The 14,607-nt window shown below is 58.4% G+C and overlaps 1 protein-coding gene and 1 long non-coding RNA gene across 2 annotated transcripts in view; one reads left to right on the forward strand and one right to left on the reverse strand.

The window, feature by feature from the left end:
- Nucleotides 1-14,607, forward strand: part of ESPNL (espin like) — a 29,090-nt gene that overhangs the window by 10,357 nt on the left and 4,126 nt on the right. The window contains exons 5-8 of the mRNA XM_023259923.2: nt 4,665-4,796; nt 11,482-11,593; nt 13,041-13,153; nt 13,917-14,111. Coding sequence (XP_023115691.2) covers nt 4,665-4,796; nt 11,482-11,593; nt 13,041-13,153; nt 13,917-14,111 — 552 coding nt within the window. The remainder of the gene's footprint in view (nt 1-4,664; nt 4,797-11,481; nt 11,594-13,040; nt 13,154-13,916; nt 14,112-14,607) is intronic.
- LOC111561925 lies at nt 9,817-11,586 on the reverse strand. Its single transcript, XR_006583672.1, has 3 exons — nt 11,444-11,586; nt 11,175-11,252; nt 9,817-10,474 (listed from the first exon to the last, which is right to left on the reverse strand). It is a non-coding gene; the product is annotated as an uncharacterized LOC111561925 (long non-coding RNA).

A 14,607-nucleotide genomic window follows, 5' to 3' on the forward strand; every position in this document is an offset into this window, starting at 1 on the left:
CAAGGTTTAGGAAAGTGATTGTAACTCCCTGGTAGTTCTCTAGCTAACGTCGAGTTGCTGCTAATTCAAGAAGGGAGCTTCCTGAGTATTGCAGGAGTCCCTAAAGGCATTCTGAGCATGATCGCCTCGGTCGACTTCCTGCGCCTGTGAGAGGCTAATTGGTCAGACCCTCTGATGTGTACCCGTTCGCTCTCCTGCATTCAGATACTCGCTCATCCAACACATAGTGATTGAGCACCTGCTTAGCACGTGACCAAGGGGTACTTGATTCCCTGATTGGGCACCACAGGGCAGCAACCCTCTGTGGCGAGTGTTGGAAATTTCAGGGCTGTTTTTGGTTGGTCCAGTGATCAAGGTGCATTGTGGTGGAGGGGACACTAGGGGACCTGCTATTCACCGGGCAGCCCTGCACAAAATGACAGAGGGTCTCCCACCCCACACAATTCCCCAATGGCTCTGACATGCATGTAGGTGGCAAACCTGTTTATAATTACTTGGGCTTTGAACCCAGCTCAAGTATATGTAATTATCTAAGCTCAGAATGTAAATACACACACACCCCAACATTTCTCATAGTTTTAGTACACATAAGACCTTTCCAAGAATGGTCCCACTGTGTGTGTTGAGGGCAGATAGTATTTTGTCTTATTTAGCACCTTAGTAAGAACTACTCACTGTCTGGGAACATGGCATCACTGATGTTTGAGTCTCCGCAGTTTAAAGTGTAACTGTAAGATCAGTTATTCTACATGTGGGTACATCGGAGGATGGTTTTTAAAATGCCTGTAATCGTGGTGCTCATTCAACTATAAAATGAGACTTTCAAAGATGAGTACTTAACTCGTTAATTAAGGAGAAAACAAGTAACTCATATAGCCAGTAACAAACAAACGTTTCACAGGTAAGGAATGATGGAGTGAATTTACAAATAGATGCAAAACCAGTCAGTATGGACAAGGAAATAGCTGCGTTCCACTGGACACATTTTGTGTTTTGCCTTTCTCTGGACAAGAGTCATTTATAATATGAACTTTTTTTTTTTTTTTTTTTTTTTACAGCTTGCAGAGTAGTTGGCTCTAAGGCAGTGAATGAAAGGCAGAAATAACCACCAGAGTGTCCTAAGCAGGACACTCAGTAATCTGTTTTGTCCATGTCAATGCTTTTCTCAATGTTTCACGATACTGACATCAGACTTTGTCTTCGGTGCATTCGTGCCCAAACATTCACACAGTAAAATGCATGTCTTTTAAATTATAAATTATTTTTCTTTTCTCCTGTATATTAGAGTGTAGTAGCAATTTTTTAAATATATATTATTATTAATAGAATGTCACTAATGATTATTAATAAATACTTATAAAATATAAATATAGTAATTATTAGGGGCGCCTGGGTGGCTCAGTCGGTTGAGCAGCCAACTTTGGCTCAGGTCATGATCTCATGGTTCATGGGTTCCAGCCCCACGTTGGGCTCTGTGCTGACAGCTCAGAGTCTGGAGCCTACTCAGGTTCTGTGTCTCCCTCTCTCTCTGCCCCTTCCCTGCTTGTGCTGTCTCTCTCTAAAATGAATAAACATTAAAAATTTTTCAAAAATGTATAGTAATTATTACATGTGCAAGCAAATTGCATTATATTTAGAGTTCATGTTAGAATAGCAAATGGGGTATTAGAAAATATTTGTAATAATAAGGGGGCATTGGGACTGATGGCATGGGGGACTCTGGGCTAACTTCTCCTCGAGGTCTCTTCCAGCCCTGCACTGTCCTATGATGCTCCTCTGTCTAGGGTGCCTATGAAGATCATGGGGTCTTAGTGCCATTGCTGTGAATCCAGCTGTACGACCTTGGGGAGGCTTCTTGTCCTTCTCCATGCCTCATGTCCTCTTGTGTAATGGCAGGCACAGTAACAAACTTCACAGGGTGACATTGGGACTGAATCAATGGTCCACGTGTCACTCCAGAATGGTGCCTGGTGCCATGAGGCACGTGGGAAGGACTTACCTCCCCATCTCTTGGGCAAAGCCTTCTCCATGTGGTGAGCACGATGGTCCCTGGCAACCCCCAGCTCCCTACGGATGGACTTGAGCTTTTCACGGTACAGCCTAGAGGCCAGTAGCAAGAAGGAAGGGAGCAAGAAAGTTTGCAGGGTGTCGATGAGGCTAGAATGCAATAGGGTCACCATTTTTAATGTGTTCTCTTTCTGCAGTTTAAAAAAAAACTGACGTTACTGTTTTCCATTCAGTCAAGGAATAAAGGCTTAAAGTTATCCACAAATTTACCATTTTGTGATCTTCATTCTTTCTGGCTTCTCCAGCCTTCCATATAGGATCCCTTTCCCTCAGTCTGAAGCCGATGCCTCAGATGTTCTGTTAGTGTGGGTTTGTTGCAGGCCAATTCTTTGTTTTGTTTTGTTTGTTTGCCTGGAAACGTCTTTATCCCATTGTCAGTATTGAAGAATAGTTTTGCTGGGTATAGAATTGTAGCTTCATCTTTTCAGCTTATTTCTTTCACCGCTTTGAAAATGTCATTCATTCATTGCCTGTGGTTTCTACAAAGAAGTCAGCTGAGAGGGGCCATGGTTTTGAAGATAATCATTCTTTCTCTTGTCGCTTTTAAGGTTTTTCACTTTGTCTTTGGTTTTCTGCAATTTCACTATGACCAGAGTTGGAATGCTTTTTATTTCTCTCACTTGGGATTGCTTGAGCATCTTGCATTTGTGCTTTGGTGCTTCCAGAAGTCCCGTAAAATTCCCAGCCATTATCCCTTCAGTGATTTGTGCACCCATTCTCTTTCTCATCTCTTTCTGGGATTATTATTACACATATTTTATTTGTTTAAAAAATTTTAAGGTTTATTTATTTATTTTGAGAGACAGAGAGAGAGAGAGAGAGAGAGAGAGAGAGAGAGCAGGGGAAGGGCAGAGAGAGAGGGGGAGAGAATCCCAAGCAGGCTTCATGCCATCAGCATGAAGGCCATTGCAGGGATCAAAGTCACAAACTGTGAGATCATGACTTGAGCCAAAACCAAGAGTCAGACGCTCGACCAACTGAGCCACTCAGGTGCCCCACACATACTTTAGGCCTTCTTGTGTCTGCTGGTGCTTTTGTTCACATCTTTTTGTCTGTCTGTGCTGCATCTGCCCAATTTTCTGTTTACTAATCCTACAGCTTTGATTTTGAACTTGGTTATTATTTCCATGTTCCTGACCTACTGATACTCATTTCTCAAATCTACCACGTCACTCTTCATAGTTTATAATTCCATGCCTACATTTTCAAGCTTGATTTAACTTCCCTTGAAATTAGGAAGCACGGTCGTGTTCTATCTATTGGGTTCCCAGGTCTTTGTGGGTCTCCTTGCTGGTTGGATCTTCTAGTTCTGGTTCTGGTGTCTTATTTCTTTGTGCTCCTGATCTTGTCTGACTGTATGCTGGAACTTATATTTGAAAAATAATTCGTAGGAGTCATGTGAGGCCTTGGGTGATATCTCACTTCCCTCTGCCTGCTGGACACGCATGGGAATTGTAAGCCCAGGATCTCAGGCCACATTCCAGGCTCAAGGTTCCTTGGACCACCAAGTGATGGGAAGCAGAGGGCTGGCTGACTTCTGGTTTACCTCTTCCATGAGGGTCAAGCCCTCATCTTTGGAAGACTGTGAGCTTTGGCTGGTCTCCCTAGTCCCACGAGGCTGCCAAAGATAACCGTTTCTCCTGTGTCGGCATGCTCTTAGGGCAAAAACAGTTCTTCTTTTTTTCATTTTTAAAGTTTACTTATTTTTTTTGAGAGAGAGAGAGTACAAGTGGAGGAGGGCCAGAGGGAGAGGGAGAGAGAGAGAATCCCAAGCAGGCTCCACACTGACAGCATGGAGCCCGGTGCAGGGCTCAAACTCACGCACCGTGAGATCATGACCTGAGCCAAAACAAGAGTCCGTGCTTAACTGACCGAGCCCCCCCAGGCGCCCAGGGGCAAAGACAGCTCTGAGTGGTGGGTTCATCCCTCCAGATATTCCCTTCCCTGGCTCCTGAGCCTGCCTGGTTCCTAGTTACCCACGTGATGCTTTAGGAAGGCGGCTTCTACATTTAGTCCATGTTTTGCATTGTCCTTGGGGACTTGTTTCTCTGCTCCCCGATGGGATCCATCCACCCGCCTGTTCCGCTGCTGGCACAGCCACCTCACAGATTTGCAGACTTAAACCTCGGTCATTCTGGAATCACCCACCCCTGTTCACGAATCTGGCAGTAATCGGCCATCATTCCGTTTTCCTGTTTCTAAGCATGAGAATGATACACACCTCTGAGCGCTGCTGTGGAAACGGACACCGGTTCTGCATTTAGAGCCCGGGGCACGGACTACGAGGGCAGGGCCGAGCCCCCATGCTGGCCGTACCGCCTGCTCACCGGCTGAGCCCTTGGCCAGTTCCTTACTGCGGGTGCCTCGGTTTCTGTCCGGGACGAGGGCGTGCTGCTGCCTGGTGGGGTGCGGGGGTTCAAGCCCTGTCCTTGCAGTGAATGGCGGCAGGGCCTTGGGCAAGTCCCTCGGCTGTCGGCGGCCTCGGTTTCCCACCTGTGAGATGGGGCGGGCACGGCGCCCTCTCTCCGTCGCACCTGGTGAGCGCCGTGGGCGCAGGCGGGTAGCCCAGCGGTCGCTCGTGTGCCCCCTCCCTGCAGTGCTGCCAGACGCTGGTCTCTCACCACGTGGACCCCTCCCTGCGGGACAAAGATGGGTGCACGGCAGCCGACCTGGCCGACTACAACGGACACCGGGACTGCGCCCGCTTCCTGCAGGAGGCCGCCCGGCCGGTAAGCTCCACGGTCCCCGTCCGTCCCCGGGGGCCGGGGTGATGGGACTCCTGCCGCCCTGATGGCCGAGTTAGAGACAAAGCTCATTGCGGACGCCATGCTGTTCCCAGGAGAAGGGGCCTGGCCGGGACCGAGCCAGCGCCGCAAGTCAGCTGGCCGGGGGCCAGGGCCGTGACGGGGCCTTGATGGAGCCGTGACAGGGCTGTGGCAGGGGCCGTGATGGGCCATGGCAGGGATCATGGCAGGGGCCGCGAGAGAGGTTGGGACTGGGACTGTGACTGGGCCTGTGACCGGAGCTGTGATAAGGACCATGACTGGGGTCATGACAGGGCTGTGACTGGGGCCGTGACAGGAGCTGTGATAAAGGCCATGACAGGGCTGTGACAGGGGCCGTGACTGGGGCTCCCACCGGGGCTGTGACGGGTCGGGACAGGGGCCAGGGCTATGGCCGAGACCAGGTCTGGGCTTGTGGCTGGACCTTGGCCGGGACTCCTGTGGGGTGACATCAGACTGAGGATACCCTGGGGGCGGGAGCAGGGCCCTGGGTCCTTGGTGAGGTGCCAGCCCCGTGGCCGTCCTGAAGGCAGAAGGCAGCAGGTTCCAGCCCCGTGACCCCATCTCGGCGTGGCCCTCGTGGCTCCACACCCCGCCGAGCCATTTCCCCATCCGTGGGACAAGGATCCCACGCATCCTGCTGGGCCAGCCCCCCGCACACGCAGGCCACCACAAGCGCGCGCTGAATGAAGAGTGGGTGGGGCCGGGCACACAGGTGGCTTGGGGTCAGCGGTGTGGTCCGCATGGAGCCTGGTACCCCAGGTCCCTCCCGCCCATCCCTCCCCCCTTCCAGGCCCAAGGCAGTTGCTATGACAGATTAGTCCCTACCTGCCACAGCTCGTGCCACTTTCCTTTTGTGGCCACCCTTTCGGAAGGTGTCCCTGGGACCGCCTGGCCCCATTTCCGGGTGGAGCCTGAGGTCCACCGGGGAAGCTGCCCCCGCCCCCCAAAGCCAGGTCTCCCTGTGGCACTGCTGCTGTGCCTCTTTTTCCCTCAGGAGCATCCGGGACCAACTGAGGCAGAGCTGCAGGCCTCCCTGGCCCTGGGCCTGTGGGACAGTCCTCACCCGGCCCCTGCCAGGAGCCTCTTGTCACCGCCACCTGAAACCCACACCCAGGCTCGCTGCGGTTCGGGGCAGCTCGGGTGCCCTGGGGCACATGTCAGTGCCCTGCTGTTGTGGTTTGAGAAACGAGAACTTACTGCTTGAAGTAATTTATTTGCGGAATGATGTATGTATGTTGCCTTTGGGCTCGGGTTTGAGGAGTTGGTCGGGCTCGGCAGGTTCCCGGTGTAGTGGGCGGAGCTTCCCAGGCCACAAGCCAGGAGTGTCCCGGCCCTCAGGGACCCTCGCAGCCCCTGTGTGGTCCCTGTGTGGTTCCTGGGGCCAACCCGGAAGGTGAGATCAGGAGGTGGGGTGGGCGCTGCTCGGCTGCCGGGGAGCAGGTCCCGCCTGGCCTCAGGGTGGGGTCCCCGGCCCGTCCCCAGCCTGTCGGGGCAGCGACCCTGACCTCAGCTTTCCATCCCCAGGTGCCAGCACACCTGCCAGGACCCCTGGCCTCTTTGCCCAGCTCTTTTGGGGGCCGGGGGTTCTGGTGTCTCCTGACTCCCCGGGCCGTGGAGAACCGGCCTGTCCCAAGCTGCTGGGGGGTTTTGCTGCCCTGGCCGTCTCCCAGGTATCACCATAGGATTCGAGACAGAATTCTGGTCTCTGGGGGCTCCCCCAACCAGCCTGGGCCGACCGTGTGGCCCCCCACCCCGGGCTCACTGCTGTGTCTGCGGGGAGCTGGGGGAGCCCGTGTGGGACTCAGGGTGAGGACCAGAGCCTCCCTTCTGCCTCGCTGAGCGCCCAGGGCAGCAGGCCAGTCCCTCGCCTGTGGCTGCCATGTCCCCCTTCCCAGGCCGCCTGCCTCGCGCTCGCAGGCTTGGCCCCACGGGAGGGCAGGGTGTCAGCTGTGGGCCCCGGGGCCCGGGAGTGGGGGCTGTGCGCCTAATGCAATATTGATGGAAACGCAATATCCACAGGTGGCCGTGCCGGCCTCTTCCTGTGCTGGGCTCAGGAGAGGCAAAAGCTGTCGTCTTCTGCACCACAGGACAGCCTGCGCTGGCCCCGGGGAGGTCGTGGGTCTCCAGAGACGTGGCCCGGGGGACAAGACCGGGCTGGTGGTGGTGAGGCAGGCCCTGCCCACGGCTCAGAGAGGCCAGGCCCCACCTCAGCCTGGGCCAGGTCTGTCTGCCCCCCTGGCTCTCAGGCACCGCTCTGCACAGTGAGGGGTTGGGCCTCTCTGACCTGGGTGGGGCAGGGGCTCCAGGGGCGGCAGCTGCAGGGCCGGGTGTGAGTGAAGTCCTGGTCAGGTGGTGGCACTGATGAACAGCGGCCTCAGGTGGCAAGCACGGCCCTCCAGGAGGGGAGGGGCGAGCCCCCTAGCACCTTCCAGAGCATCCGGACTGTCCTGTTCACCCCCAGCCTTGTACTCCCTCCCTCCGGGGTTGGGGTGGCTCCTTCTGGCTGGGTAGCACTGGCGAGTTCTGAGCATCTCCGAGCCTCAGTTTTCCCATCTGTAAAACAGGGTTGAAGAGCCTTGTGAAGGCAGAGGAGATGCACGGTGGGGGCTAAGTCCCTCCCCTAGGTCCAGAAGGACTCTAGGACCCTCTCCTTTCGGCTGGGGAAACTGAGGCCCAGAGAGGGCAAGGGACTCCCTCGGACAGCCTCCTCTCCAGGGAGAGGTGGGGCCTGGCTGTGCGGCCAGTAACTGAATCTCAGCCATGGTGACCGGTGTCCGGCACCCATCTGTGGGTCATGATTTTCTCCGCCCGGGTGGCATTACAGGCCTGTAACCCTGCTCGCCACAGCTGTCCTCTATGTATAATGCATGGCGGGCACAGCATTGCTCAAATCTCACCGAAAACAGGAAAAGACAGCAGGCCGCGGGAAGGGTGCCAGCCCAGGCCCAGATGTCTGCCGGCCTCCGGCCAGTTGCCCGGTTCGGGGACAGTCGTGTCCTGCCAGCAGGACACAGAGGTCGGGACCCAGTATCTGTGCTCCTTCGGCTCCGGGCAGCTTCGCTTAGTCAGGATGCCGGTTTTCCCACCACCTGGGAAGCTGCACAGCGGACCCGGTTAGAACTCGGGGTGAGCGCCTCTCCAGGGTAACCACGGGGATCAGGTCCGAGCCCTACCGGTGCCGGGTCCTGCCAGGCGCCCCCCGTAACTCCTCATCTTCCTGACTCACAGGCGAGGAAACCGAGGCCCAGGCAGTGGCTCCCCAGCGCTTCTCATTGGTGAGGGGTAGAGCAGGATTCAGCCCCGAGGTCTCCCAGGCTGTAGGTGCCACTCTGGGGCCCAAGTCCATTTCCCTGGGCCTCAAACCAACTGCCGGCCTCTTTCGTCTCCCCCTGCCTGAGAGGCCACTGTGGCCCGAGCTGAGTCCGCAGTCCTCCAGGGGGTGGGGAGATTTGTGCCCCCCACTCCTGAGAGCGGAGGGGCCGAGGGCTCCCAGGCAGGGGCAGGAAGCAGGGGGAGTCCTGGCGGGGCAGGGGCCCCGGGCAGCAAGGGGAGCCTGTGGTGCGGGCGCCCCCGGGGCTCAGCCGTCCTCCGTCAGACCACAGGGCCGGGCTCTCTAGCTGTGCCGCAGGGTCTGGGGTCTGACTCAACCCTGCCTGAAGGTCGTGAGCCAGCAGACGTCTGTGTCGTGGATGCTGGAAGACGGCACAAGAGTCCCGGGTCCAATGCACCTTGCAGAGAGCATGTTTTATTGGGTCCCAGCGTGATGTGAGATGGGCCCAGATGGCCACTGGGCACACAGGAGGTGGGGGAAGGATGGTGGAGCCTGGGGGACCCCCATTTTATTTGGGAGCAACAAGGTTCCTCTGGGTCTGTCCCGAGAAATGCAGCCAGAACTTGCATCCGTGGAAGGAGTGCGAGAGACCCAGCCGGCGCCAGCCCCCCACCCCGCCCCCCGAGGCCCACCCATCTGCCTCCTCCTCTACTGCTGATGCCCCTGGACCAAAGGAGCAGTGATCCGAGGGCCTCCCGGAGCAAGGACTAGGGGCTCAAATAAGATTCTGATCCCAGCTCTCCGCATCCCAGCTCTGGGGCCTTGAGGAAGCCCCTTGCCCTCTCTGATCCTGTCTCCTCATCTGTTCCCCGGGGGGCTGTGGGAGAGGGGTTCTGTACCAGAGGATCCCTCTGTCTGACCCAGGGATCTCAGTCCCTCCCGCATCCCCGGAGGGTCTGCTCCCCTGCACCGTGGAGGGTTAAGGTGCATGGTAAGGGATCCCACAGCCACCCCAAGCCCGCCTGGCCACCCGATACCTCCGCCTTCAAATATTAATGCCACACCTCCTGCTCTCCGCGGGGCGGCAGCTGCCACAGGTCCTGACAGCCCCAGGACGGCTGCAGCTCCCCGTGCGCAGCCCAGCCCCTGTCTCTGCGGGTCCTCCAGGGCTGGGGGCCGGCAGACGCGCCCCAGCCCACCGGGGCTCCCGGGATCTCCACACGGATTCCCGCAAGGACTGAGGTGTGAGGTGCGTGGTGGCCGGGCAGACGGGGTTTCAGGCTGTGTCCCTTTCCAGTGGCCACAGTGGGCCGCGGGGCCTGGACAGGAGAGCAATGGAGCGTCTGGAGACACTCGGGTGCGGGTCAGGGGTTCTCCTGAGGGCACCGCCGAGCTGAGGTCAGTCAGTGCCTCCTCGCAGGGAGGTGGGATCAGGATGTGAGCAAGGGGACACTCAGAATGACCCAGGGGTTTGTCCAGCAGGACCAGCTGTATCACATGCAGGGCCAGCGCACGACGAATTTGGTGCTGCTTATTCAAAAATGATTAAGAAATTTATTTTTTTATTTAAACAAATTTCTTAACATTTATTTTTGAGAGACAGAGAATGAGCAGGGGCGGGGGGCAGAGAGAGAGGGAGACACAGAATCCGAAGCAGGCTCCGGGCTCCGGGCTGTCGGCACAGAGCCCGAGGTGGGGCTTGAACCCACAGACCGTGAGATCATGACCGCAGCCGAAGTTGGACACTCAGCCGAATGAGCCCCCCAGGCGCCCCCAAAATGATTAAGGATTTTAAGACAGAGACAGCAGAGCATCAAACGGCGCTGTGACATGGGCCACACCCTCCAGACACCCTCCGGCCACAGGCCACACATCCCACGTGGGGCTGTTTTAAACCATGTCCTCTGTCCTGCTCGGGGCTCTCTGCAGCCCCAACCTGGAGGCGTGTCCAGCCTCCGCTGCCCGCGGAAGGAGGGGTGAGGAGCTCCAGTCTGACGGCCAGGGTGGGGTGCTGAGGGGGGTGCGGCTGTGGTCCGACTGGCTGGAGACACAAGCCGGGGCAATCAGGCGTCAGAAGGGCCTCCGTGACGCTGCCCGGGGCCCCGAGGTCTGCCGTCCAAGAGACGGCGTCGGCCGGACTTCAACTTTCATCTTTAAACCAAAAAGTGATTTCTCTGCTGCCGAAGGAGGGACACGCAGGGGGCAAGGAGGTGAGCACTGTCCCCCTGCTGGCACCCCTGTACTGTTAGAGTGGCCTGCACGCCCCGTGTCTCCTGCTGGCTAGTCAGCTGGCCCAGAAGTCTTGGCTCCCGTCAGTCGGTCCCAAAAGCTGAGGCTGCTCAGGGCTGAGCTGGGGAGAGAGCTCCAGGTCAAAGGCTCTTTCGGCTGCCACCTGTCAGTGCTGGGGGCGGGGGGGTGGCCAGAGGCAGCTCTGTGCCTTGCCCTGGACATGGGGCAGGCTATGGGGGTGAGTTTGGGGTGCCCCTGCAGTGCCGGGCCTGGGTTTCCCCAGCCACCAAGCTCCCTGGGAGTGAACTCGGTGATCTCTGTTTCCGAGTGGCCTTGGGGAGGGGGTGGCCTGGGCACTACACCACTGCTCTGAGGTGAGGCCACAGCCCCACAGCCCCTGCTTGTGGCTCTGAGAAGTGTTCCAAGTGCCTCGCGGTTTCCCTCTGTGCCCGTTGGCGGGGACTCTGCTCTCCTCTCAGAGGGGGGTGCCCTCGAGGCACTTTGTCTCAGCCCGGAAGTCCGGGACGGTCAGGGAGGGGGGTTGCGTGTACATGAGCGTGTATGTGTGGGCGCGCATATATGTGTGTATGTGCGTGTGTGTGCATGTGGGTTGTGTACATGCGTGTGTGCGTGCACGTGTATACACACGCATGTGTGAGTGTGTGCACATGTGCAGGTGTGTGCACGCGTATCTCACAAGGCCAGAGAGAGGTAAGCACAGGCTGGACACCTGGCCCTGACCCAGCACCTGGAGCTGCCACGTTAAGCTGGTTCCAGAGAAAGGCTGAGCCAGGCCTTTAGATGGGGGGGGGGGGGCTCACCTGCCGGTGGTGGTGGCCACATGCGGGGGCACGGTGAGTGACGGCACTGAGACAAGTACATGGGGAGCACGAGGAGTCCTGGTCACCAGGCATGGAGGGGTGGGCAGACACGGGAGGACAGAACCTCAGTCCTGCGCACTTCACCCTCTCCAAGCCCCGTTCCGAGATACACATGCCCTCCTCCCCCGCCAGGGAGACTGGGCCACGGCCAGCCTGCCGGATGCCCCCTCCACCCCACCAGTCATGCGGCGGCCCAAGCCAGGGCTCACTGGGGCCTCCTGCTGACCAGGTCCGTGTCCACCCCCAGGTGCCACTCCTGATGACGCCACCGCCACCACCGTTTCCCCCTCCTCCACTGTCAGCTGCCAGGCGCGCCCCGGAGGATGGAAGGAGGGGCTCGGGTTTCAGGAGCCCCACCTGTGAGTACACGTCTCCAGGGGAGACTGGCCTGGACCATAGACGCGGGGAGTGGGCGTTGCTGGCCCCGCCTCTGAGGTCCTTTGAGGGGTGGGGGGCTGGGAGAGCAGTGGACTCCAGGCAGCCGGGCCCACAAGACCTCCAGGACACAGTTGGGGTCATCCCTCCCACCACCCAGCCCCCAGCTTCTCCCAAATTTCCACTACTGTCTGGGTTGCTTCTTTAAATTTTTTTTTTTTAACGTTTATTTATTTTTGGGACAGAGAGAGACAGAGCATGAACGGGGGACGGGCAGAGAGAGAGGGAGACACAGAATCAGAAACAGGCTCCAGGCTCTGAGCCATCAGCCCAGAGCCCGACGCGGGGCTCGAACTCACGGACCGCGAGATCGTGACCTGGCTGAAGTCGGGCGCTTAACCGACTGCGCCACCCAGGCGCCCCTGGGTTGCTTCTTTAAAGGGAGGATCAACATTTTCCATAATGGACGCTTAAAATTAACTGGCCCCCTGCGCAGCCCTCCGGGGGTCCCTCTGTGAGCTCTGAGCCCCCAGGGCCCGGATGTCCTGCCTGTGTGACCTTGGGCAGCCTCATTCCCTCCCTGGGCCTTGGCTTGTCCGGAGAGAGGTAAATCTCAAAGGTCAGGTCACCGGGGCCCAGGCCGCTTCTGGATCTGCTGCTGTTGGTTGGAGCCCCCGGCAGGTGGGATGTGCACGGACTGGCAGGGGCAGGCCGCTGACTGTTAGGGAATTAGGGCCGTTCTACCAAAAATTGAAACGGAGGGGCACCTGGGTAGCTCAGTCGGTTAAGCGCCTGACTTCAGCTCAGGTCACGATCTCACGGTCTGTGGGTTCAAGCCTCGCGTCGGGCTCTGTGCTGACAGCTCAGAGCCTGGAGCCTGCTTCGGACGTGTGTCTCCCTCTGCCTCTCCTCTGCTCATGCTCTCTCTCTCTCTCTCTCTCTCTCAAAAATAAATATACATTAAAAAAAATTGAAATGGAACACGAAAAATCTCAGCAGGCCCCACATTTGTGAGGGTTAGCACCATCTCGTGGAGTGGGTTGTGGTTATACAGTCCCACGGAGGAGTGTGTGCGTGTGTGCGTGTGTGCGTGTGTGTGGTGCAGGACCTGTTTCTCGCTCAGGGTGTGGCCCTGGTGTGCGTGTTGGCATGCTTTGGGAGGGGCTGCCTTAGGTCCCCAGACCACCCTGTGCCCTCCCCCGCTCCTAAAGTTCAGGTTCTCCAACTGGCCAGGCTAGGAAAGCCCCATAGGCGCCCGCAGAGGTCCAGCACCCCGGGTCCCCGGGCGCTTTGTTGGGGGCTGGCTGCAACTTTGGCTGCAAGTCTAGCAGTCCTTCAGGAATACCAGCTCTGCCCTAGATCCTGGGTTCTCTACCCCCCACCCCTGCCTTCTCGGGAAGCCCCTTGACTCTGCTTCCCTTCCCCCCGCAGTAGAGTCTCCCAGCCCAGCCTGGCCTGACCAGCATGACCCACCTCCGCCGAGGGAGCAGATAACCTGCACAATGCCCCCAAGGGTCACCACCGACGCCACCGCCGTCCCCACGGTACGCCTCCTGCCTCCTCGTCCCTCTCCCAAGGCCCCCCCAGCCAACCCCCCCAAGCTCACCTGGCCTCTCATCAGTATTCTGTGTGGCCCAGCCAGGTCACTTCCAGGGCAGAGATGCAGTTGTCCATGGCGGGGGGGGTGGGGGGGGTGGGGGGGGGTGGGCCTGGAGTCTACTGCCGTCCTCCTCAGGGGCTCCCACCCAGCCCAGGACCCACTGGAGGAGGCCAGCTCCTCTCTCTCCTTTTTTTTTCTGGGCCTGAGGCCTTTATAAATCCAACCCACCCCTTCCTTGAAAGGGTGCCAGGAACTCTCAGCCCCTGAGATGTCCGGTGCAAGTTTGGGAAATGCTGCATGGTGCTGTCCCTCTTGGAGAGTTATAGGGCACACAGCATTTTAAAGGCTCTGACAAGTCCTGCAGTTCAGAGTTGGCCACCAGACTTTCCCTATGTAACTGCTCTCCAAATGAGTTTGCCTATCCACATGGCAACCTCTTCTGCCATATATAGAACAAGGGAAGAATCTCCGGGTTGCTCTTCTCAGTCAGAGATCGCCCCACTCACATACTTGGATCCCACAGAACACCAGGGGTCCCTGCCCTCAGAAGCCAACGCTTACCAGGCTGGGTCTCCCCACCCTTCTCTGGCCTGTCCCCACCCCCTCCTCCCTGGGCCTTGCTCACCCCATGTGGCCCTCCCCACCGGTCCCGGGGCAGGGGGGGAGGTCCCCTCAGGGACTTGAGTGACCTACCCGAGTCTGCACAGGGAGAGGAGATAGCGGCGGGGGACGCCCCAGACTGCCTGGCCGCGCTGCACCTGGACACGCTGCCCTCGGGCGACCTCGATTGGCTGGTGCCCACGCAGGACGAGCGCGGCCGACCCATCCCAGAGTGGAAGCGGCAGGTGATGGTGCGGAAGCTGCAAGCCCGCCTGGGCGCAGACCCCGAATCCCAGGCCCAGGTGGGGCCCGGTGGGGCAGGGCGGAGCGTGAGAGGGGGCGGGGCAGGAGGGGCGGGGCAGGGGGCGGGGACCTGCCGGAGAGGGGTGGGGCGGGGCGGGGCCAAGGAGTAGAGAGTGGAGGCGGGGCAGAAGGCTGGGTCCTGGCAGGTGGGCGCGGAAGGTGCGGGGCCTGAGCCCACCCCTCGACCGGGCGCCCCACTGCGTGCCCCTCTGTGGCCCCAGCTTCCTCCTCTGCCAGACGATGAAGTTGAACCAGATCAGGGAGCTGGGAACTTCTTCACCTGGTTAGAGGTGTTATTTCCACGTGTTCTTTTATGTAACCATTTTTATCCCACCTCTACCTCGTGTCAGGCCGTGTTCTAGGCAGTGAGGGAGACCAGCCCTGCGCTCCCAGCCCTCACGTTCCAGCAGGGAAGACAGGGTGATTGGGCACCTGATGGGGTGGGGGTGGGGGGCAAGGAGGGTGATTCCAGGTGTCATGGAGAGAAGCAGAGCA

This window comes from Felis catus, chromosome C1, assembly GCF_018350175.1.
Source record: "Felis catus isolate Fca126 chromosome C1, F.catus_Fca126_mat1.0, whole genome shotgun sequence".
Lineage (NCBI taxonomy): Eukaryota > Metazoa > Chordata > Mammalia > Carnivora > Felidae > Felis > Felis catus.